Source organism: Pteropus alecto, unplaced genomic scaffold, assembly GCF_000325575.1.
Source record: "Pteropus alecto unplaced genomic scaffold, ASM32557v1 scaffold43, whole genome shotgun sequence".
NCBI lineage: Eukaryota > Metazoa > Chordata > Mammalia > Chiroptera > Pteropodidae > Pteropus > Pteropus alecto.
The window spans coordinates 1,729,976-1,748,642 of NW_006435764.1; the positions used below are offsets into that span (position 1 = coordinate 1,729,976).

Here is an 18,667-nt window from a genome sequence, read left to right on the forward strand (position 1 = left end):
AGCCACCTGACGACGACAGGCTGTCCAGTGCTGGCTCCATGAGGCGTCCAGCTGGGGCCGATTACCTACCACCAGACGCATCTCCAGTGTCTTCAGCAACAAGAGGCTGCCAATCTGTGTGCCAACTCTAAGGAGACAACTCTACATGTGGGACAAAGGCAATGTGAAGACATCAGGGCCCCAAGGAGGGAGGTTAAACACAGCACTGCACGAAGCCATGGGAAAGTGTGAGTGCTCCGTCACATGGGACCCTTAGGAGAAATGACCACGAGGGGCTTTTTAAATGAGCAAAGGCAGCTTCTCCTTGAGCAGTAAGGACCTGACTCTCGACTCTACTGATCCACAGCCACAGCTCCAACCAGGCTGGGTTCTGTGTATTTTTCAAAGATCAAAAACAAATACCGACACTAAGATATACTTCAAAAATCCCTAAAGGTTAGTATCACAGGACAGAAGCTGCTCGTTTCCCAAACACGAAATCTGACTGACGAAGTTAACCCTGTGGCATGTTGGGAGGTTCCAGGGCACTGGAAAGAGACCTGTCCCCAGGAAAAGGCTATGATAGGTGATGGGCAGGGCACATCTCTAAAAGGACCTGTAACTACCGCTCTGAAGAGGCACAATGCACTAAGGCTACTTCTTCGTCTCTGCTGGTCCTTGAGCGGCGTGGCACGGGGGCTTCCAATATGCCCTCCCCGCCACTGCCCACCTCTTCCAGTGACCGCCGACAGGGGTCCTCTCCCCATGGGGGGTCTTTTCTTCCTCTTGACAGAGACTGTTAGCGATGTCTTAGTCTCTGCTCACTCGACCCCATCTCGCTACACTACCGTACAGAGTCGCTGCCGGGAGCTGAGCGCGGGGCTGCGTCTGGCTCATCACACTGACAGGACCAGGTCAGATGCCGGGCCCGCCGAATGCTTGGGAGTCTGTCAGAGAAGTCTAAACGCCCGTCCGAAGGGGGACCTAGCACCTCTTTACTGCAGCAGCTCTTTACTCTGTCAAGTTACATCAATGACAAACAAAACAAAAAACCCACGGAAAGACATTTCTTATTTCTAACAGTTAAAAGAGAACATAGGTTCGCTCATCAACAAAACAACTTACAGCCAATTTATCCTCCTCTTCGTTCTCACTGTGCCATTCCGATTCTGCGTCTGTCGGCTCAACATCACCGGTGACGAATTCCCTCCTCTAAGTGAGAACGAGACCTTCTTAGAGCCACGTTAAGTTATTCGGAAAACCAAGGCTTAACGTAATGAGCTTGTAAATAGAGTCTATGAAAAGACCGTGAAAACTGGAAGCTTCTGTAACTTATTCTGAGGTTCTAAGTTTTAGGGCTTAAAGAATAACATTCAACGATTCACTGGGTAGATCTGGATGTGTCGCCTACAGACAGGCTTGAGACGTGCTGACTGGGCTTAGGGCCGAGCCCCACCTTGTCGAAGAGAGGCTGGTACAGCGCTGCGTACTTCCGCTCTAGGCCGTGGACCTCTTCGTAGAACTTGGCTTCTATGTGTGCACACTTCACCTGGAGCTGTTTCAGCGCGTTGATTCTTCTCTTCACTGCTTTTGGTAAGCTAGAAGGCGGCGGAGAAAACAGCCACACGCCTACTCAATCGAGGTGACATGCTTTTCGATTTTATTAAAATAAATTTAGGCTAACAGAGAATTAACATCCTCACTACGAAGAAGAGCTAACCATCATTAAGAAAAGGGCGGCTGGCACTTGGCGTGCAGTCTGTCGACGTGGAACTTATTCTAATCCCACGAGGCCCCATTCCCAGCCCTCCGTTTCCTCTCAGTGAAGGCGCCTGTCACCGTTTCTAAAGCTGGAAAACTAGAAACCAGTACTCGCCATCGACCCCCCCACTGCCGCCCAGGACCTCCACGTGCACTGACTCCCGTCTGCAAAATTCTCACAAAACCTGCCCCACGATGTCACCTGCCGGTCAACTCTCCATATGGGCAGGGCAGACCCAGAGTGTCCCCTCCCCATCATAACAACCGCAGAACACATCAAGCCCTTTGTCGGGGAACCACATAGAGGGTGGACAACTCTTGATTCTGAGACCAAGCCCTGCACTGACAGATGGAAGCCCAGGAACAGCTCGTCCCTTCCAGAAGGAAGACAGCCAGGCCCTGAGGGACAGTCCCAGTGGGGCATCGTCGTTCTCGCCATGCAGTGCAACCAGGACACAGACCTCTTCTGACAAAGCAAGGGTTTTGGTGTCGCGGGTTCACGCACGTCAGCCAGGGACAGGTTGCTCTCTTAGGTGACTAGGAGCCACCAGGAAGAGAAGGCATTCTGCCCCTCCGCCTGGCACGTCCTTCCCCCCGACCCACAGGGTGATCGGCGAGGCCCTGGACAGCAGCACACACCGCCACTGGGCACTCGGCACACTGCGTCCTCTCTGCCAACCTGTGTCCCGCTACCGGACTCGGAGCCCGAGCTCTCCCGTCTGCAGCCCCGGTACTGGCTCTCAGCAGGCTGTCCGCAGAGCGGAAAACGCACCTACTCCTATGTTAAGGGGCCAGAAACCCGGTCTCCTGCTCAGTTCCCTGTGGCAGCGTGAGCCTCGCGCGCAGCATACTCACGTCTCGATGTAGCTGGAAGGGGTGTGGGCAACACTGTCGAGCCGCTCCTGCAGCGCCGCCAAAACCTGGGGATTCTGCATCACCTGATCCGTGAGCTTCTCTGTTAAGAGACCAAAAAATATGTTTTGAAAATATTTATTTGAAAGGCGACTGAGCCTCTCAGTTTATCACCCGAGAGCGTGGTCAAAGTCTCCAGAAGGGCACGCCTAGAGACTCCGGCTCTCACCTTAGCTGCTAAAGCTCCAAATCCCCCAACTGAGGACGTCACCATTTCCTAAGTTCAAGGACTTTATCTCCTGTCACCTCGCCTTCCCTCCCCAAGTGTCATGGCAGGGAGGACAGGGGTAACCTGACGGTTCCTCATGGGAAGTCAGCGCCCACTCACGCCATGGCTCGCTGACCCTCAGCGGTTCCGAGCGGCAAGGCCAGACTTCCACGCGTTCCTTGGCTTCACCATCACCTACCGTGTCCCCCTGCCCAAACCTGCCTACCCCAGAGAGTGTGCCCTGACCACACCCCCACCCGAGTCACTTGCCTCCGCCATGCTGCCTTCGCAGCTCACACTCATCTGTACTGTTTCCCAGGAGGGAAGCGGGGCCCCCCTCCCCTCCACTGTAAACGCAGAGCGGCCCGCTCCCCTCGCACCTGCACAGAAACCTAAGCTTAGCGCCCTGGCCGGACTCAACAGGTGGGTCCTGCCTGGGAGCCCTGCCCGCCCTTTTGTAACAAGTGACAGCGGCCAGCAAGAATAAGATTTTAACTGCAAACAGCCACTAACATGAAACACTGTGTTTAATGTACGTAACTGTGTGTGTGTGAAACCACACACTACGTGTACACACAGACGCACATTGCGGCCTAGAAACAATGACACGGGGCATCTGCATTTTGGTTTTTAAATCTCTTTCACCACCAAAACGAAACAAAACAAAACGGGGTCCCGGGATGAATGATCGAGTCCAGGTCCGGGGCAAGGGAAGTTCAAGGGAAAATGGAACACCGCTGTGCCACAAAGCTACTCAAAGAGAGCGCTCGCAACTGACAGGGACGGAGCAGAAGGACGCAGAGGGCAGTTTCTGTGAAGGGCCCTCCACGGGTCAAATGGGACAACCTGCACACCAAAAAGAGTGACGGTAATGAATAAAACGAGGAACGAACGACTAGGCCGGGTGTCCCCAGTGACGCTGAGAGGGGAAGAGGACGCCGTCTGCTCTGACAGGCCGTGTGCGGGGCCGGCAGAAGGAGAAAACATCTCTGCAGCCACCGCTCACTGTGGGCTCGGCGAGGACCATCGACAGGCGTGGAAAGCACCATGTGAACGTCTCGTGGAGAACACGATATCCTCAGGGGACCAGGCAGGTCACGTCCTAACAGGACCCTTATGTGGCGAGGTCTGGCAGACAGTCTCAACCAAGTCACAGATCTCAGTACCCTGTCACGGGTCTAGTCATTTCCCACTACACCCGGTCACCTATGTGGCCGTCTTGCCAAAATGTCTGCCCTGAATCGGAGGAGGAAACCAGCAGACAATGCGGAGCGTGGGTGTGCACTGGACAGCTGGGCAGAGCCTGCAGGCATGTCACTGCACCAAGGGTGAGAAGGTGGGCGATGACTCTACGACAACAGAGGACAGAACCGCATGCAATGCCGGACCGCGGGCTAGTCCTAGACCTGGGTGCGGGGTGAGCACGACTGCACGTCAGCCGACGCTGCCCCAGCAACGGCAACGTATGGGGCGTGGTAATAGCTCGTGGTGGTGAGAATTCATCCTGGGTTTTAGGAAATTTATACTAAACTGTTTTAGGGGCTTTTTGCCAGCATATCCTCAACTTGCTTTCACAGAGTTCGGGGGACCCACACTCTGAAAGTATAGATTTCAAAAGGGAGGGAAAAAATGCAGCTATGAATTTATGGACAAAATATGACATCCGGGCTCTGCTTCAGAGCTGGGAAGAGAAGCGGGGGCTGCTCATCGACTCGGACGCTGAGACTGAGGCGCGCCCTGTGCTGTCCCCGTCGCTTCTGCAGTCTGAACTTCCTATAATGGAAACTTATAGAACGAAGCACTAACTTTCCTTTTTAATTACTCTCACTTTCCCTAAAATCTGTGAGTAATCCTCTGCTTGTATTATAAAAGGTTCGAGAGCAGGAGACCCACACTCTGCACGCAAACGCCCCAGTTACCTCCCACGCGCACCGAACTGACCTGAAGTACTGGCATTTTTAGCAGCTTCCAAGGAATCCGAAGGAACCCCATCTGAAAAACTAGAACATGTTTAAAAAGTATTATTGTAAACAAAGTGCTGAAGAGAAATACCACAAAGGCATTCTTATTTATGGTATTAAGAGGTATCTCAACAGTGACTTTGGATTTGGTCGGTAGAGTACTATGGACACACGTGTTACATATGAGACACTTTATTTAAAAAACTCTACTACTTAACACCTCCTACCCTACACGCCACCCCACATAGCTCTTAATTTCCAACTCTGGCCAAAGCTGCTTAATTTTCATTTCTACAAATTCTTTCCTCAAAAAATCTGCTCTCCCTGCTCTCACGCCAAACCCACTACTCAACCAAAAAGCATGCCATTGCTAAAGAGATCAAAGAAAAGCCACCTTCCCAAGTTGTGACGGCACAGTGCCCACGGTGACTCTAAGCTAGCTAGACAACATCTCTAAAAACAACTACACTTGACAAAAATAGGTCTAACATTTTTTTCAGAATGCCTGGACACACCTCCCTCACCCAAAATAAACCACATAAAACACTATACACAACCAAATGTGACATTTGGAATAATCCACAAAACAAGATCTTTCACTTGACCACACATAGGAGGCTGCAGGCTGTTAGGACGGTGTTAAGTCAATCATGTGACTTTACCAGAGCGTGTAAAAAGCCAGAAGAACAAAATGATCACTTCCCACAAAAGGTTTTAAGTATCAATATTTTGAGACACATTTCACATCAGAAGCAATTTCTTCATGGGCTCAAATACACAGGACCAAAAAAAAAAAAAAGAAAAAAGAAAAAAAGCCATCAGCTGGAGCTTCTACTGATGTTGACTAAAATATGGCTTGGCACTTGCTCATCAACTAAAATTTAAACTCCAACGAAGTCCATTTTAGCTTACCTGTTATCTGCCATCTGAATGTTTTTATCTCCTACAAATTAAAGAAGAGTTGTAACAATTAACATTACTAACATTCACAAACAAAAAAATGCATCACATGTACTCTTTTTCCCAGTGTTGTCTACAGGAATGAGGCTCTCCTAAGAAGGGGAAGAGGGGACTTCCTGGGTGATGGGAACGTCCTGGATCTTGAATGGGGTATTGGTTACCTGGACGTACATACCTGTCGAAACTCACCTATTACAGTTAGGATCTGTACATTTCAATGTGTGCACATTTTACTCATAAATATTTCTTTTGTTGCTACTAAAACGATCAGACTTCAGAATAAGATCGATTCTAATTTGCCTTATCTCTGTAATAAGTTTTAGCAACAGGAATATATATTTATGCTAGACTAATTAATTTTAGAGCAATCCAAAGTATTTACTGGTGTTTATACTGTCTTTCAAACTCTAACTCAGAGGATGATTTTAAAATTCTATTATTTATTCTGTATGTTCTCTAACTACTACACTGAAGATGTGGTGCATATGTAAAAACATGTAATACGCTCCATATGATCCCACTTTTACAAGACACAGATTAAAAAAAGTTCATCTCTAGATCAGGTGACTTATCCCTATAAATATTAATGGTGGGTTCTAGAGCATTTGCTTCTTAAAAAGAACTGACATATGAAATTTCAAAACCCTATCTAAACGCGTAGAAGAGTCCTTAAAAGAAAACTAGTGTAGAGGTTTGATGAAGTTCCTCAACCTTAGATGCTGTAAATACACTTCAGAGTCTCTCTGAAGGATTGTCCCAACAGGTCAATGTTTCCCTTGGAGGTATCTGAGCCAAGTCCAAACCCCTCAATCACAATGCTTTAGAGTAAAACAAAAAAAACTCCGTATTTAAGAAAAACAGCTCCAACTGGAACTGATCTGCGACCGTCTTGCACTTGACTCAATAGCATTTTTCTTAAGTTATTTGTTATTTATTAAGTTAAAATTTAAAATACTATGTAAATGTTACACTGTCTTTCTCAAAGAGCTAAATGATTTCAGGAAGCAGATGAGAACCATAAGGGAAAAAAATGCAATGCATCCTACAATGGCTGGCCATACCCACACCACCCTGCCAGTTCGGAACGCACAGTCAGCCAAGTCGGTGAAGGGTTTGAAAACCCTTCAAGGATCCCCATCACCTTCTGCTGAGTCCAAAGTCACACCACACAAAAATCTGAGTTCCTACACTTTCTAGTTCTGTCTGCCTCATCTCGTTCCCAGCTCACGCTCCCGTGTAGTTTGCAACATGCATACAACTGCAATCATAGTACTCAAGCTTATATTCTGCTTTGCCACGTCATAAATGCAACACGTGAGACAGGAAGGTCTTCAAAATAACATCTGATGACAACATTCTTAGACCTAATATACTTACCATTTACCACTGGTTCGACACTGAGGGTTCCCCTCCTGTGTCTTTGATAACATCCATGTTTATACGGACGTTAATTCACATGGCTGTCCGTTTATATGCCTTCCCACCCCCAAGTTATCCTTTGCTTAGGACAGGAGAACTGTGATAGTAGGCTGCCTACTGTCATGCTGGTCACCCACGAACCCCAACTACGACATGGCTATGTAATTAAAGCCCACTGTCTAACCAATGCATCCAGCAGTACCTCCCCAGACCAGACCATACACACCCCAACTGCTGGGAGGAACCTGCTCTCTCCTGAGGCAGCTGTCACTGCCGGCTTAAAGGACAGACTCCAGATTTCATCCATCAGTAACAACAAAGCCACACACCTAATCCCAGTACCTAACTGGCAAGGCACCTATGTGACAGGCACTTGATTACATTTTATGCCCATGCCAACACTACCAGGGAGGGAGCATCAACAGGGTATTAGGACGGGACACTGAGGCTGGAAAAGGCGATAGGCCTAAGCCAAGGCCACGTGGCTAGTAAGATGCGGACTTGGGTTTCTGTCAACCTATAAGAAAGGTGGTAAACTGAGGGGGCCTGAGTGCCCAGAACTCTAGTTTATTTGGGAGCAGCAGGAGTGCATTACGAGACCCGCAAACTGCAGCAACTGGGGCATCCACTGAGGTTAAGGACAGATCGGCCTTGTGGGGAGAGTGCCAAAGGGGTCAATCCAATTAGGGGTCAAGCAGCAAGCTCACTGGTGGATGGGGGAGACCCTTGGTGGACATTCATTAGTCAGAGGATAAGTTTCAATCTCCTCTAAACCAAGCATTTCCAAGACACCAATCTCACAGTCTCTGAGTTTCAACTTTGAGGGCACACGCGTGAGATGCTCCATCTCACATCCTTGTCCCGTTTTAGACTAAACCCTCTCACGTGCTCCCTCTAATCAAGGTCTCTTGCAGAAAGCATCGCTGATCAGCCCTGCTGTAACGGGGAGCTTGCTCGGAGGCCTCATCAGGACAAAGGATCGAGAAATGAGGCCTCTCAGCTGCGTCCCTCCGCTATGGTCACTTCTATTTCCATGGTCAGTGGAGCTCCAGGAAAACACCTTGGAAAGAAAAAGAAGTGCATTTTGTACATGCGTCTGGGAGGAAGGCACTGGCCTGCGGGTCCAAGACAGGAGAAATTTAACGGGGAGGATGACACCCAGGGACGGATGACCAAAATAGCTATGGACACTTTTCAACCAGCTCCAGCTGCCTATACTTAAAAAGGTCGGAAGTGTTCCAGGTCCCTGGGGCTTGGCCTAGTTCCGGTAAGTCTGATAGTATTTTTCACCACTTTTGGTTCTCGTGTTATGTCCCCCAATTTGTTAACGTAACAACAGCATCCTGGCCCCCAAGCAGGGAGTAAGTCCCTCCGTCTAGGCGGCGAGGAGGTTCGGGGCTCAGTGTGTCCAGGAGCACTCCTGCTGGGCTGGCTGGCCGCGCCTGCTGATATCTCAAAGCTGTAACAAAAGCAATGAAGGCAGGAGCCACGGCCTAGGGAGATTCTGAACTGCTGGTTCAGGTTCTGCTGCTCCAAACCAAGGGACAAGACTCGGGTGGGGGCATACCCCAATGACTTTCTATCTACGAGGGGGTATTTGTGAGTGTCCACCCCAAACAGCATCCATCCCAACCCTTTTAAGCTGGCAAGAGAACCACTGAAGCTGGGTGCACAAGGTTTGTCTGGTACCACCCTTCTGAGGACAGTGGTCAGGTCCCTAGCTCATGTTCATTACAAATGCTATTAACTCTGGAGCAAATCCAACAATAAGTAAGGTTGGCAGAATCAGAAAAGGTTTGTCAGGTGGGAACCAAGGGGTACATCACAGCCAGAACTGAAGGCAACGAGGAGCCAGAGAAAGGACAGCTCCACTTGTAAGCAGCATGACCTGGTCAAGCAACACGGAATCGGGCAAAGGGGGAGGTTATGCGGGCCTCAGATGGGCATCTTGGGAAAGCCGTCTACTACCGACATCCTCTGCTTTAGTCCTTGGAGATTTTTAGCTCTAAGTCACCAGATGGGGACCACGTCCACTCAGGTTTCGGGGTCTTTTTTACACGGCACGCATGAATCCAGGAATGTGTCTCCTGGAGCTTGATGGCACAGGGGTTAGTCAGGGACACTTCCAAAGAGGTGTCCGGCAGACAAGGGTCTCCAGGCTGCAGTGAGATGTGATGTCACCTCTCAGGGACATGCTGTGCAAAGGCTGTGCCACAACAATGTGGCTGTTCTCAGTGGATCTAATTAGATTACTGCAAAACTGGAACAAGCAGATGCCCTTTATCAGCTGCAGGTCAAACAAAGCCAGGGCGAAACGCACGGTGATTTCAAAGGCGAGTGCTGACGAGGCACGAATGGAACACAGCTAACATGGTGCAGAGCCAGCGGCAGTACTTTTGACCAAAATATTTGGAGTTTCAACTAATTCGGCCACTCGATCTTTGTAATTCCACTTGAATTCTGGACCAGTCCTGAAGACAGGATGGCAAGCAGTGGGAATGGCCACAAGGCACAGACCTATCCAAGTACTTGGCCGGTGAAGTGGGCCTCCTGGTCGCTATGGAGCTCCTGGGTGGCCCCACTATGTGGGAATCTTTCCTAAAAGGACGTTAGCTACAAAAGAGGTGGTCATCTTTCCATACGGAAATGCTTCAGTCCAATGTAAAAACAGAAACAGCATCATTAGAACACATTTACATTCACGAGGCAGGGCAATTACACGAAATCTGTATGCCAGACCCTGAATGGTCCACTGGGTAAATTAAAATGTCCCAGGGTGGTACAAATAGGCTTCCCTGGGTTGAATTTCAGACAGTCTGGAGCAAGCAAGAGAAGCACTTTTAGTAGCCTTGCTAATGTTTTCCACTGATACTGATGCATAAATGCTGCCATTTTCTCAGTGGGCCAATGGTTTAATTCGTGTCGGTGGTCAATAAAGGAAGTTTTAGATTGAATGGAAGGACTGGCTTATTACTGGGTCCAAGCCAGAGCCCTTTTCTTTGTGGTTCCAAGCAAGAGCCTTTAGATTTCCGATTCTGTGTTCTTCCTGGGGCCAGCTGCTGCTCGTCCCTGGTTAGTTCTCTCGGGTCCTCACCAGGGGAGTAGCCTTTTGGACCATGACAGAGTTCTGGTCCATGGATCTCCTAAGAGCGGCATTTCTTGCAAAGGTATCGGCGAGGTGCCTTCTTTTGGCTTCCAGAATTTCTGCAGTAATAACGTGGTCCTGCAAGGTGGATTTGCTTTTGGCATCTCCATCTGTTGGAGTTGGGGCGTCAAAATCTTGGTTGTCTTTCTTTCGGTGTCATCTTCCAGGATGCTAGCCGACTCATCGGCCAGGGTGGACACGGTCTCTTATGGTATAGAAGTTCTTTTGACTTAACAAGATATAAGTCTTTGTTTAAGCCATTTATAAATTAAAAGCCACCTGGGCGGATTCCACATCTACAGAAACTTGGAATTTCCTTAACGACGACCTGGAGTCTGCTGCGATGTCATGGAGAGACGCAGCAGGCTTTGGGTGCCGAATCTCATCCTAGCCCCCGGGCTTGGGGAAGGCTCTAGGGCAGCCACATGGAGCCTTTTGGCTATGTCGTGAGCTTGACCGTATGAAAGGGCCGGTGACTGCTTTAGTTTAAACCCTAGAGGTTGTTGGGAGTTTTCCCAACTGGCAGTTCTAATCCAGTGCTGGGTTTAATCTTCTCCAAGCATGTGGATTAACTGATGAGAGATCGGAGAGACCAGGCCAGTAAGTCAGGGTTACTATTTAATTTCTCAGCAAATCTATGGGATCTCCAGTTACCTTGGGAAAGTCCTTCCGTACAGCCCTAAGCTTGGCTTTTGTCCATGTGTGTAGGAAATCTGGGGTGGTTTGGCAGGATCCTCACAAGGTCTAATTTTGAAAGAGACAGTCTTAAGGAGCTTGGTTGGTGGTTTCAGTAAAAGGCAGAAAAGGAAGTTCAGATGGAGGGAGGAGTAGGCAGTGGCAGAGAGGAGGTGGAGTAGGAGAGATCTCAGCTTGCACCAAGAGCCCTCTGCTGGGGTTTTTTAAATCCATCTTTAGTTGTCTGCTTTAGTCAATTTGGAAACAGAACTTTGTAAGGAAACAATTTCAGAATCCTGAACCTGCTTAGAAGCTTCCAGAAATGAATGAAAACACCTATCCCATTTGAATTGTTTAATCTTGAGGAGATCCAAGGTTCTCCATAATGGCCGCTGAAGTTCTATGTTATGCTTCGTAAGACTGGTCCATTTAGTACAAATGTGCATGAGGAAAGACTGCAATTTATGAACATATAATTGGCTGGGGTTTCTGAAGTGGGGCCACTCTCAGAACATTTAGATGACTGGGATCTCATTACCGAATTCAGAAGAGTACAGCTGACCCTTAAACAACACAGGATTTGAGGATGCTGACTAGCCGCACAATTGAAAACCCACACATAACTTAAGTCGGCCCTCCATATACACAGTCTCAACTGTGGATAGAACAGACAGCTGGCCCTTGAACAGCCCAGGTGTGAATGGTGCCGTTCAAACCTGTGTTATTCAGGGGTCACCTGTACTCACCAGAAGGACAAACTGTCCCTTTCTAGATCTGGAATGAAGTTGGAGGGCTCGAGATCCGAGGGGCACCTCACTCAATCCCCGGGGTCGTCGTTCCTTGGTGGTGGGTGCCTTCGGATCCCACTTCTGACACCATGTAATGTCAACCTAAAAAAGAGGAGGTAACTGAGGGGGGCCTAAGTGCCCAGAACTCGAGTTTATTCAGGAGCAGCACAAGAACTGTATTTCAGGACACACAAACTACAGCACCGGTGCGTCTGCTAAAGGTCAAGGACAGGTCGCCCTCATGGACAGAGTACCAACAAGGCCAATACAATCAGGGTCCATGCGGTAAGTTCACTGGCTCATGGATGGGGGTAGATTCTGGCAAACACTCATTAGTCAGAGGATAAGTTTCAATCTCTTGTAAATCAAGCATTTCTAAGACATCAGTCTCACAGTCTTTAAGTTTCAATTTTCTGAGGGCACGCATGAGATTTTCCATCTTATATCCTTCGTTCCATTTTAGATTACAATCCTCTCACGTTTCAAATCTAGATGCTTCTGACCTTTCCTGACCACCACCACCTGCTCAATTAAGGATTTTTGTTGCTGCTGCTGGAACAGATGGCAATCAATAGCTCAGTCAGGGTAAGGAGCCTACGGTCCAGCAGCATTTCTAAGAGAGCCACTGTTTAGAAATGCTGTGAAAATACTCCTTCTATCCTGTTCATTATGTTGTCCCAAGGCCTGAAACAGTGACTGGCACAATAAATATCTGCTGAATGAATAAAGAGCCTATCGAGCCTATTGCAAGACACAGGCCAAAGAAGTTTGCCTTCCCATGCAATGACACCATTCCAACTTAATAAATCCCACTGATACAATGATCCACTTAATTTCCATCCGCGTGAAGCCATATACTATTTAATTCTATTTTTGGTGACATAACTGGCAAAGCAGTTATGTTAAACTTGACATAAAGTTCTCTAAAAAAAAAAAAAAGAAAAAGAAAAGAAAAAAGCTCAATCCAGTATACAAAGAGAAAAACAAATGAAATAATGAGTTTAAAGCAATGGGAATACAATAACAAACGCAGAACTCAAAGTGTAGGACAAAGGAGACACGCAATAAATAATGTTTTGATTTGGGTTTGAATCCTATCCCTATCATTTCCTAGCTATGTACTCTCAGTTTCAACATCCCTTAACTAGGAAAGCACTTCCCGGAGACGTGTTGCAAAGACAGACTTACACGTGTAAAGCATCAAGCACATAACCTAATCTAGGTCTTTTTCCACTTTCCTAACTGCAATTTGCTTACTGATCGATGTATCTATTGCTTGCTATGAAACTAACAAATTGAGTTGTTTTAAACAACGCTTCCTACATCTAAGGAAAAACAGAGTGAGGACATATTACAAACAAGCCAGAGTTCATTTAGTCGAGCTTCATCAAAACAAACTATTTGCTTTTGTTCAGCAATCCCTACTTCAGTTAAACTAGAAAGCTATAAGGAACTTCCAAATTTGCGGGTGTGAGAGTGGCTCCCCGTGTGCCCTGAATGCTGGCGCGCTGCCTTCAACGCCGACCTCGTGAAAGCGCATCCCCAAACCTCGTCAGAAGGCTCTCCTGCTTCTCAAAGGCAGCGGGTTAAAATATGAGAGGGACGCCATGCAGAAGAATGCCATAGTGCTGGTTCCCTCCCAAGGTCAAAAACTTTGATCCCACAATTCTCAACATTAATTGACATGCAAGTTTCTATGATTACACAAATGAATGTTTTGTTTTCATTTATATAAGATATCTCCCAGTCCTGATTATGGATTAACTTATTTTTATACCAAACAATAAAACCGTTCTCATGGGAAAATTTAAGAAAACTTTTGTGGCAAATTACCTAACTCGACTTTAAATTCCTGATTTTAAACTGAAAACATTTAGTCTATAGCTAATCATACTGTTTCAAATTGGGCCACTCTTGAGAGAGGAGAAGGTGGTATAAGCTGGGGAGTAGAGCTGCCCCTCACATAACCAAAATGCTTGTATATTTATCATCTGTCTAAACAAGTCAAAGGACCTCAATGTCTTCCCAGTAGATAACTGAAGGGCTGAAGCGAACTTAAACATAATCAATGTTTCTGTAAGACTTTAGAATTTCGTTATAGTCTATAATTCTTATCACATTAGGGTGGTAGTTAAATACACAATACAATCACTTGATTCACATAAAAGTCTGAAGGACAGAGAGCCCATCCTATCGAACTAAGATGGAGTCTGATAAGCCCTGGGGTACAGGTCCAAATCCTCCAGGAGTACGGCACATGTTTTGGCTTAGGACCACATCAGAAGGAACAAAGGAACCATCTATTGTAAGAAGGAATCAGGATACCTCCACAGAACATCCCAACGTCCCCACCCACAAAATCTGGAAGAATCCCCACCTCATTTATGCTGCCCCAGTCGGCAGATTCTTGATCCAGCCTACCACTATATTCCTTAGTATTAGAAAACAGTTATGTTGGATTCAATACACCAGCAGGTAAGTGAAAGCAAATCTAAAGTAAACAACCAAATGGCTTATATGTGTTTCAAAACTAACAGTAAATGTTCTTGCTAATCAACGTAACCTTCACTTATACTTGTAATGTCTTAGTAATTAAAAAAAAAAAGTTTCCCGATTCTGAACTCATACAGGCAGTCTTGAAATTACGTTTAAACTAATTTTGATCATACGATCAATAATCTAACATATATTCCTTCCTTTGGCATTTAATAAAAACAGCTCAGAAAATTAAATATAGGTTCACAGATCAACTAAGACTGGCAAATCATTGATGCACCTGGGTTAGGTTTGGGGGATCCCTACTTTTACGTGTGTTTGAAATTACTTCCTAGCACATTTTTAAAAAGAATGGATAAACAATACACAGTTGTCCTCCCACTGGAGAACAAGTAGGCAGGACCTGTCTACTTGCTCAATGCAGCACTCGCCGTGTCCAGCATAGCACCTGGCAGGAGACAGTGGCTGAGCAATCTCTGCTCCACTCCTTCATTCACTGAGGCGGAGTGACAGTCTGCCTCTGTATTACCTGTACACACAAGAAGACAAGTTTACTTACAGAGCCTAACTGTCCCGGATAAAACTGGACTGTCTTTTCAGAAACTTGCTAGAGACCGAGCCTTCAATTTTCAGGAAGAATGTAAAAAATGATTTCCTTTCCTTAACCAAAACTCTATTTTTACTCAAGGTGCAGTGGTTCTTTATTGCTATAGCTCCAATTTCCACCTCTGCAATTCATTAGTTTATGATGGAATCAGGTAAACATTTAAAGGTTTTTCTTAATCCAGCATTTAAAGATCTCATCACTGTGTGAGTATGGCTTTTCCCTCTCCACTCTATTTAAAATTGCAACCCCCAAATCCCTATTCTATCTCCCTACTTTTCTTCTCAAAAGCACCTACCACCATCGGACTGTCTCCACTGTGGAAACGGACGAGGGAAAGGCCGTTTGTCCGTCTGTTCATGCGATATGCTGGCTTCTAGAACCAGCCCACAGTATACACTCAAGAAAAAATGAGCGAATGAACACATGCAAAGCACTGAACACTACTGTCATAGGTTGGTTAACGAGTAATGTTTTAAATCAAAATATAACTGCATCCTTAAAACCTTCGTACATAAAATATTTAAAGTGTAAAGTTGATCTTTCTACCACAAAACTATTAAACAGAAATCACCTCATCCTGTTTTTGAACAGGCTTTTCTGGATAATGAAGTACATTAAAAAGTCCTGCAGACTCAGAATGGAAGTACATTCAGTGACAACAGCTGACAGCACACTTGTAAGAGGAAATTCAAGGCTATGCAGTGGTCAAGATCAAAAGGTAAAGATCACAAAGTGATCTTTTGTAGTTTTCTTGCTACAAAAATACACTGCCTCTCCTGTTACTAAATACCCATTTAACTTAAAATTCAATGACAAACAAAGCAAAGCAGCCCTGCTTTCTCTGAAAAGTGCAGGGTAGAAAACCAATGGCCATCAAATGAAAAAAACAGAAATACGTCATCACAAACTGCTTTAAAATTTTTTTTTAACAGTCAGATGTTACAAAATCAAAGTCTTCACTACCCATTAGTAAGGGTTTCCTAGTTACTGTGTGCTGGTGGGCAAATCTCCCATTGCAGTTTAGGGAGGCGAGTATTTTCTAAACTAGGAGACAGCATGCTACAGTAAGCTAAAGCCAGACGAGTGATTTCCTGCAAAGATTCCACGTCAGCTACTTTCTACTTCTAAAATCAAGCCAGTGGTAGAACGACCAAATTAAGTAATATCAGCCGTTTATTTGGATGCCTAAATACATTTCCCTTTAAAAACAAAAACAAAAACAAAAGCAAGCACTCAAATAGCAGCCTCAAGCCAAACTCCCCAAGCTCCTCTCCGCTGCCTTGTTACTCAAGTACAGGCCATCAGAGGGAGCACTGGCTCCAAGCTGTGTTGCTTTTTGCCTGTTTCATTAAGCTGATGGCACCTAGAACTTTAGGAATTTAAATCACCCTCCTGCCCACAGATACTATTCTTCCTAAAGAAAATTCAGGTTCTCTGCTAAAATTTTTGGAAGTACAACAAAGGCTTATCAAAAATTTTCAAACATTTGGAAACTGGACAACGAACAAGAAAAGAAAAAATAACTAAAAATAAGTAATTCTCCGCTCTATTACAGCATTTAAACATGCACATTTAAGGCCACCTTCTCCTGCTGCTAGAAGACTGTCAACTGCTAAAAAGACGGAAAGTGACAAAGATTTCAATCCTAACCCTGGCTGCTCAGAGAACTGCAGATGCAGAGAATTCACATGCTCTCAATGGCAAGAGGCTGCTAAAAACCCTGGCAGGTGAACTAACGGAAATAACACATCCGAGTTCTAAGTACTTACCCTCTACAAAATGATGAACTATCTCATGCAGATAAAATCAGTAAACTCAAACTACCACAGAAGAGTCTGGTAATCTGAACAGCTAACTTACAAAGCTGCCATGCCTGTACATTTTCAGAGGACAACAATCTTAAATGTACCCTCTTCAGAATTCAGTTTACTGAGATTATGAAACCCAAAATGATAAAATCAGCTATTGCAAATAATTTAATTTCTCCAATCATTGTTCTATACCTGTTTCAAAAAATATCACAGAACTCACAAATGTGTTTAGATGTTATTTTGTGACACAGAGGCACAGATAACTAGATACTTGAAATCGATAACACTGGTCAACCAGGAAAAAAAAGACTAAGTGAATGTGTAAAAACAGGTATTTAGGATGGTACTACAGCATTAAAATGATTATGTAAAATTACAATTATTTTGAGAATAATTATTCTCATCACGCCATGAAAAGAAAAAGGCCTTAAAATTCTGGTGAAAACATCCCTAAGTAAACTTGGGAAGGTTACAATTCCTATACCTGTTTTACCTATAAAGCAAGTCCCTTCTGTCACTATAATCCTTTAAAAAATTAAAGTTCTGCAGTCGTATTTTTATTGACCAAAAAAGGTCTTACCTTCGATTCATTTTCTGGGGTTTCTTTTTCCTGCCAATTCTACCTCAGTAAGTGAAGCACTGCCAGTAATTTCAAAAGCATCTCCCTCTTTTGTCACTGGTTTATTCTCTGGAATACATCCCTACGCGACTTCCTTTCTCCGAAGATTTTACATTTGCATATGATTTATTCCACTAGCAGTTGCTAATTGCAGTATGAAATAACTTCCAGATTCTACTATGGGAAGCATGGGGCATTCTGCGGATCCTTGGAATTCTGAGCTGGAAATGATCAACCTGTTCAAATGCTCACAAAATAGACTTCGGTTAGGCTCCGTGCAGCAACGAAAACATAAGTCTACGTTATTAGAACCTCTTTCATTCCCTCTAAGAAGTAGTGAAGCTGGGCAAAGTTAAAACCGCCTGCATTCTAATCCAACCTCTGTCACATTGGACAAACCCTTACACTGAACCTCCTAGGGCCTTAAGTTTCCTGAGCAGTTAAATGAGAGAACAGCATCTATCTCACAAACTTGTTAGAGTACGAAATGAATTAACACATGCAAAGAGGTTAGAATCGTCCGTGGTGTGTGGTGACAGTCATTAGACATTTAGAGAGTTATTATTGCAGGAAAGCACTAACTTTAAAATCAAACACACACGACTTCTCGATTTTCGAGTACGACTACTTGGCCCGTGGGCCTGGTCCGCAGAATCCCCACAGCCTGGTTCGTACGGAACACGCGGGGACACGGCAGGCCGAGTGCCAGGGCCCGCCTAACGCGTCCTAGGGACTCCTTAGAGACGCGCAGGACATGCCGGCCCTGGTGGCAGGTTACGGCACGAGCACCTCCGCGGAAACCTGACACGGCCTTAGGTTCAGCGCCGGTGTCGGGCTCCGACGGCGCAGCCCTGGCACGCCCGGGCCGTCCAGACACGGAGGAGCAGCAACACGCGGCTCAGCAGTCTGCCAAGCGTTCGTCGCCGTCTCTGGGCTCTGCCGTCCGTAACGCGAACGGGCGACTCAACTCTTCTCCCTCCCGGGAAGGTTTTGCTTCTCCCCCCTGCAGGACCGCGTCCAGGAGCGGAGCGGGTCCGCCACCCGCCAAGTGGCCGGTGTGTTCGTTGGGCGGCGGCGGGGCACACGTCGTCCGCCTCGTTCTCGCCACACGGCTACGGCTTCCCGCCAGACGAACACCACCTCCAGCCGACGGGCCCCGGGAACCGAGCCGCCGCGGCCCGCGGTCACGCTCGCCCTAGGGAGCGCTCCGGTGCCGAAAACAAAGGCCCTTCGGCGGTCCCGCGCTCACCGGCGGCCCGTTTGGGAGGCAGGGAGGGGCCCGGGCCGCCGCCTTCACCTTCCCGGGGACGCCGCGCGGGAACAAAG

At 46.5% G+C, this 18,667-nt stretch overlaps 1 protein-coding gene across 1 annotated transcript in view; it reads right to left on the minus strand.

Annotated features, from left to right (window-relative positions):
- NAP1L4 (nucleosome assembly protein 1 like 4) overlaps window positions 1-18,667 on the minus strand; it is a 40,654-nt gene that overhangs the window by 21,592 nt on the left and 395 nt on the right. The window contains exons 2-7 of the mRNA XM_025046283.1: window positions 5,734-5,764; window positions 4,802-4,860; window positions 2,596-2,695; window positions 1,436-1,577; window positions 1,066-1,191; window positions 70-141 (exon numbers count right to left, since the gene is read on the minus strand). Coding sequence (XP_024902051.1) covers window positions 70-141; window positions 1,066-1,191; window positions 1,436-1,577; window positions 2,596-2,695; window positions 4,802-4,860; window positions 5,734-5,747 — 513 coding nt within the window. The 5' untranslated portion in view covers window positions 5,748-5,764. The remainder of the gene's footprint in view (window positions 1-69; window positions 142-1,065; window positions 1,192-1,435; window positions 1,578-2,595; window positions 2,696-4,801; window positions 4,861-5,733; window positions 5,765-18,667) is intronic.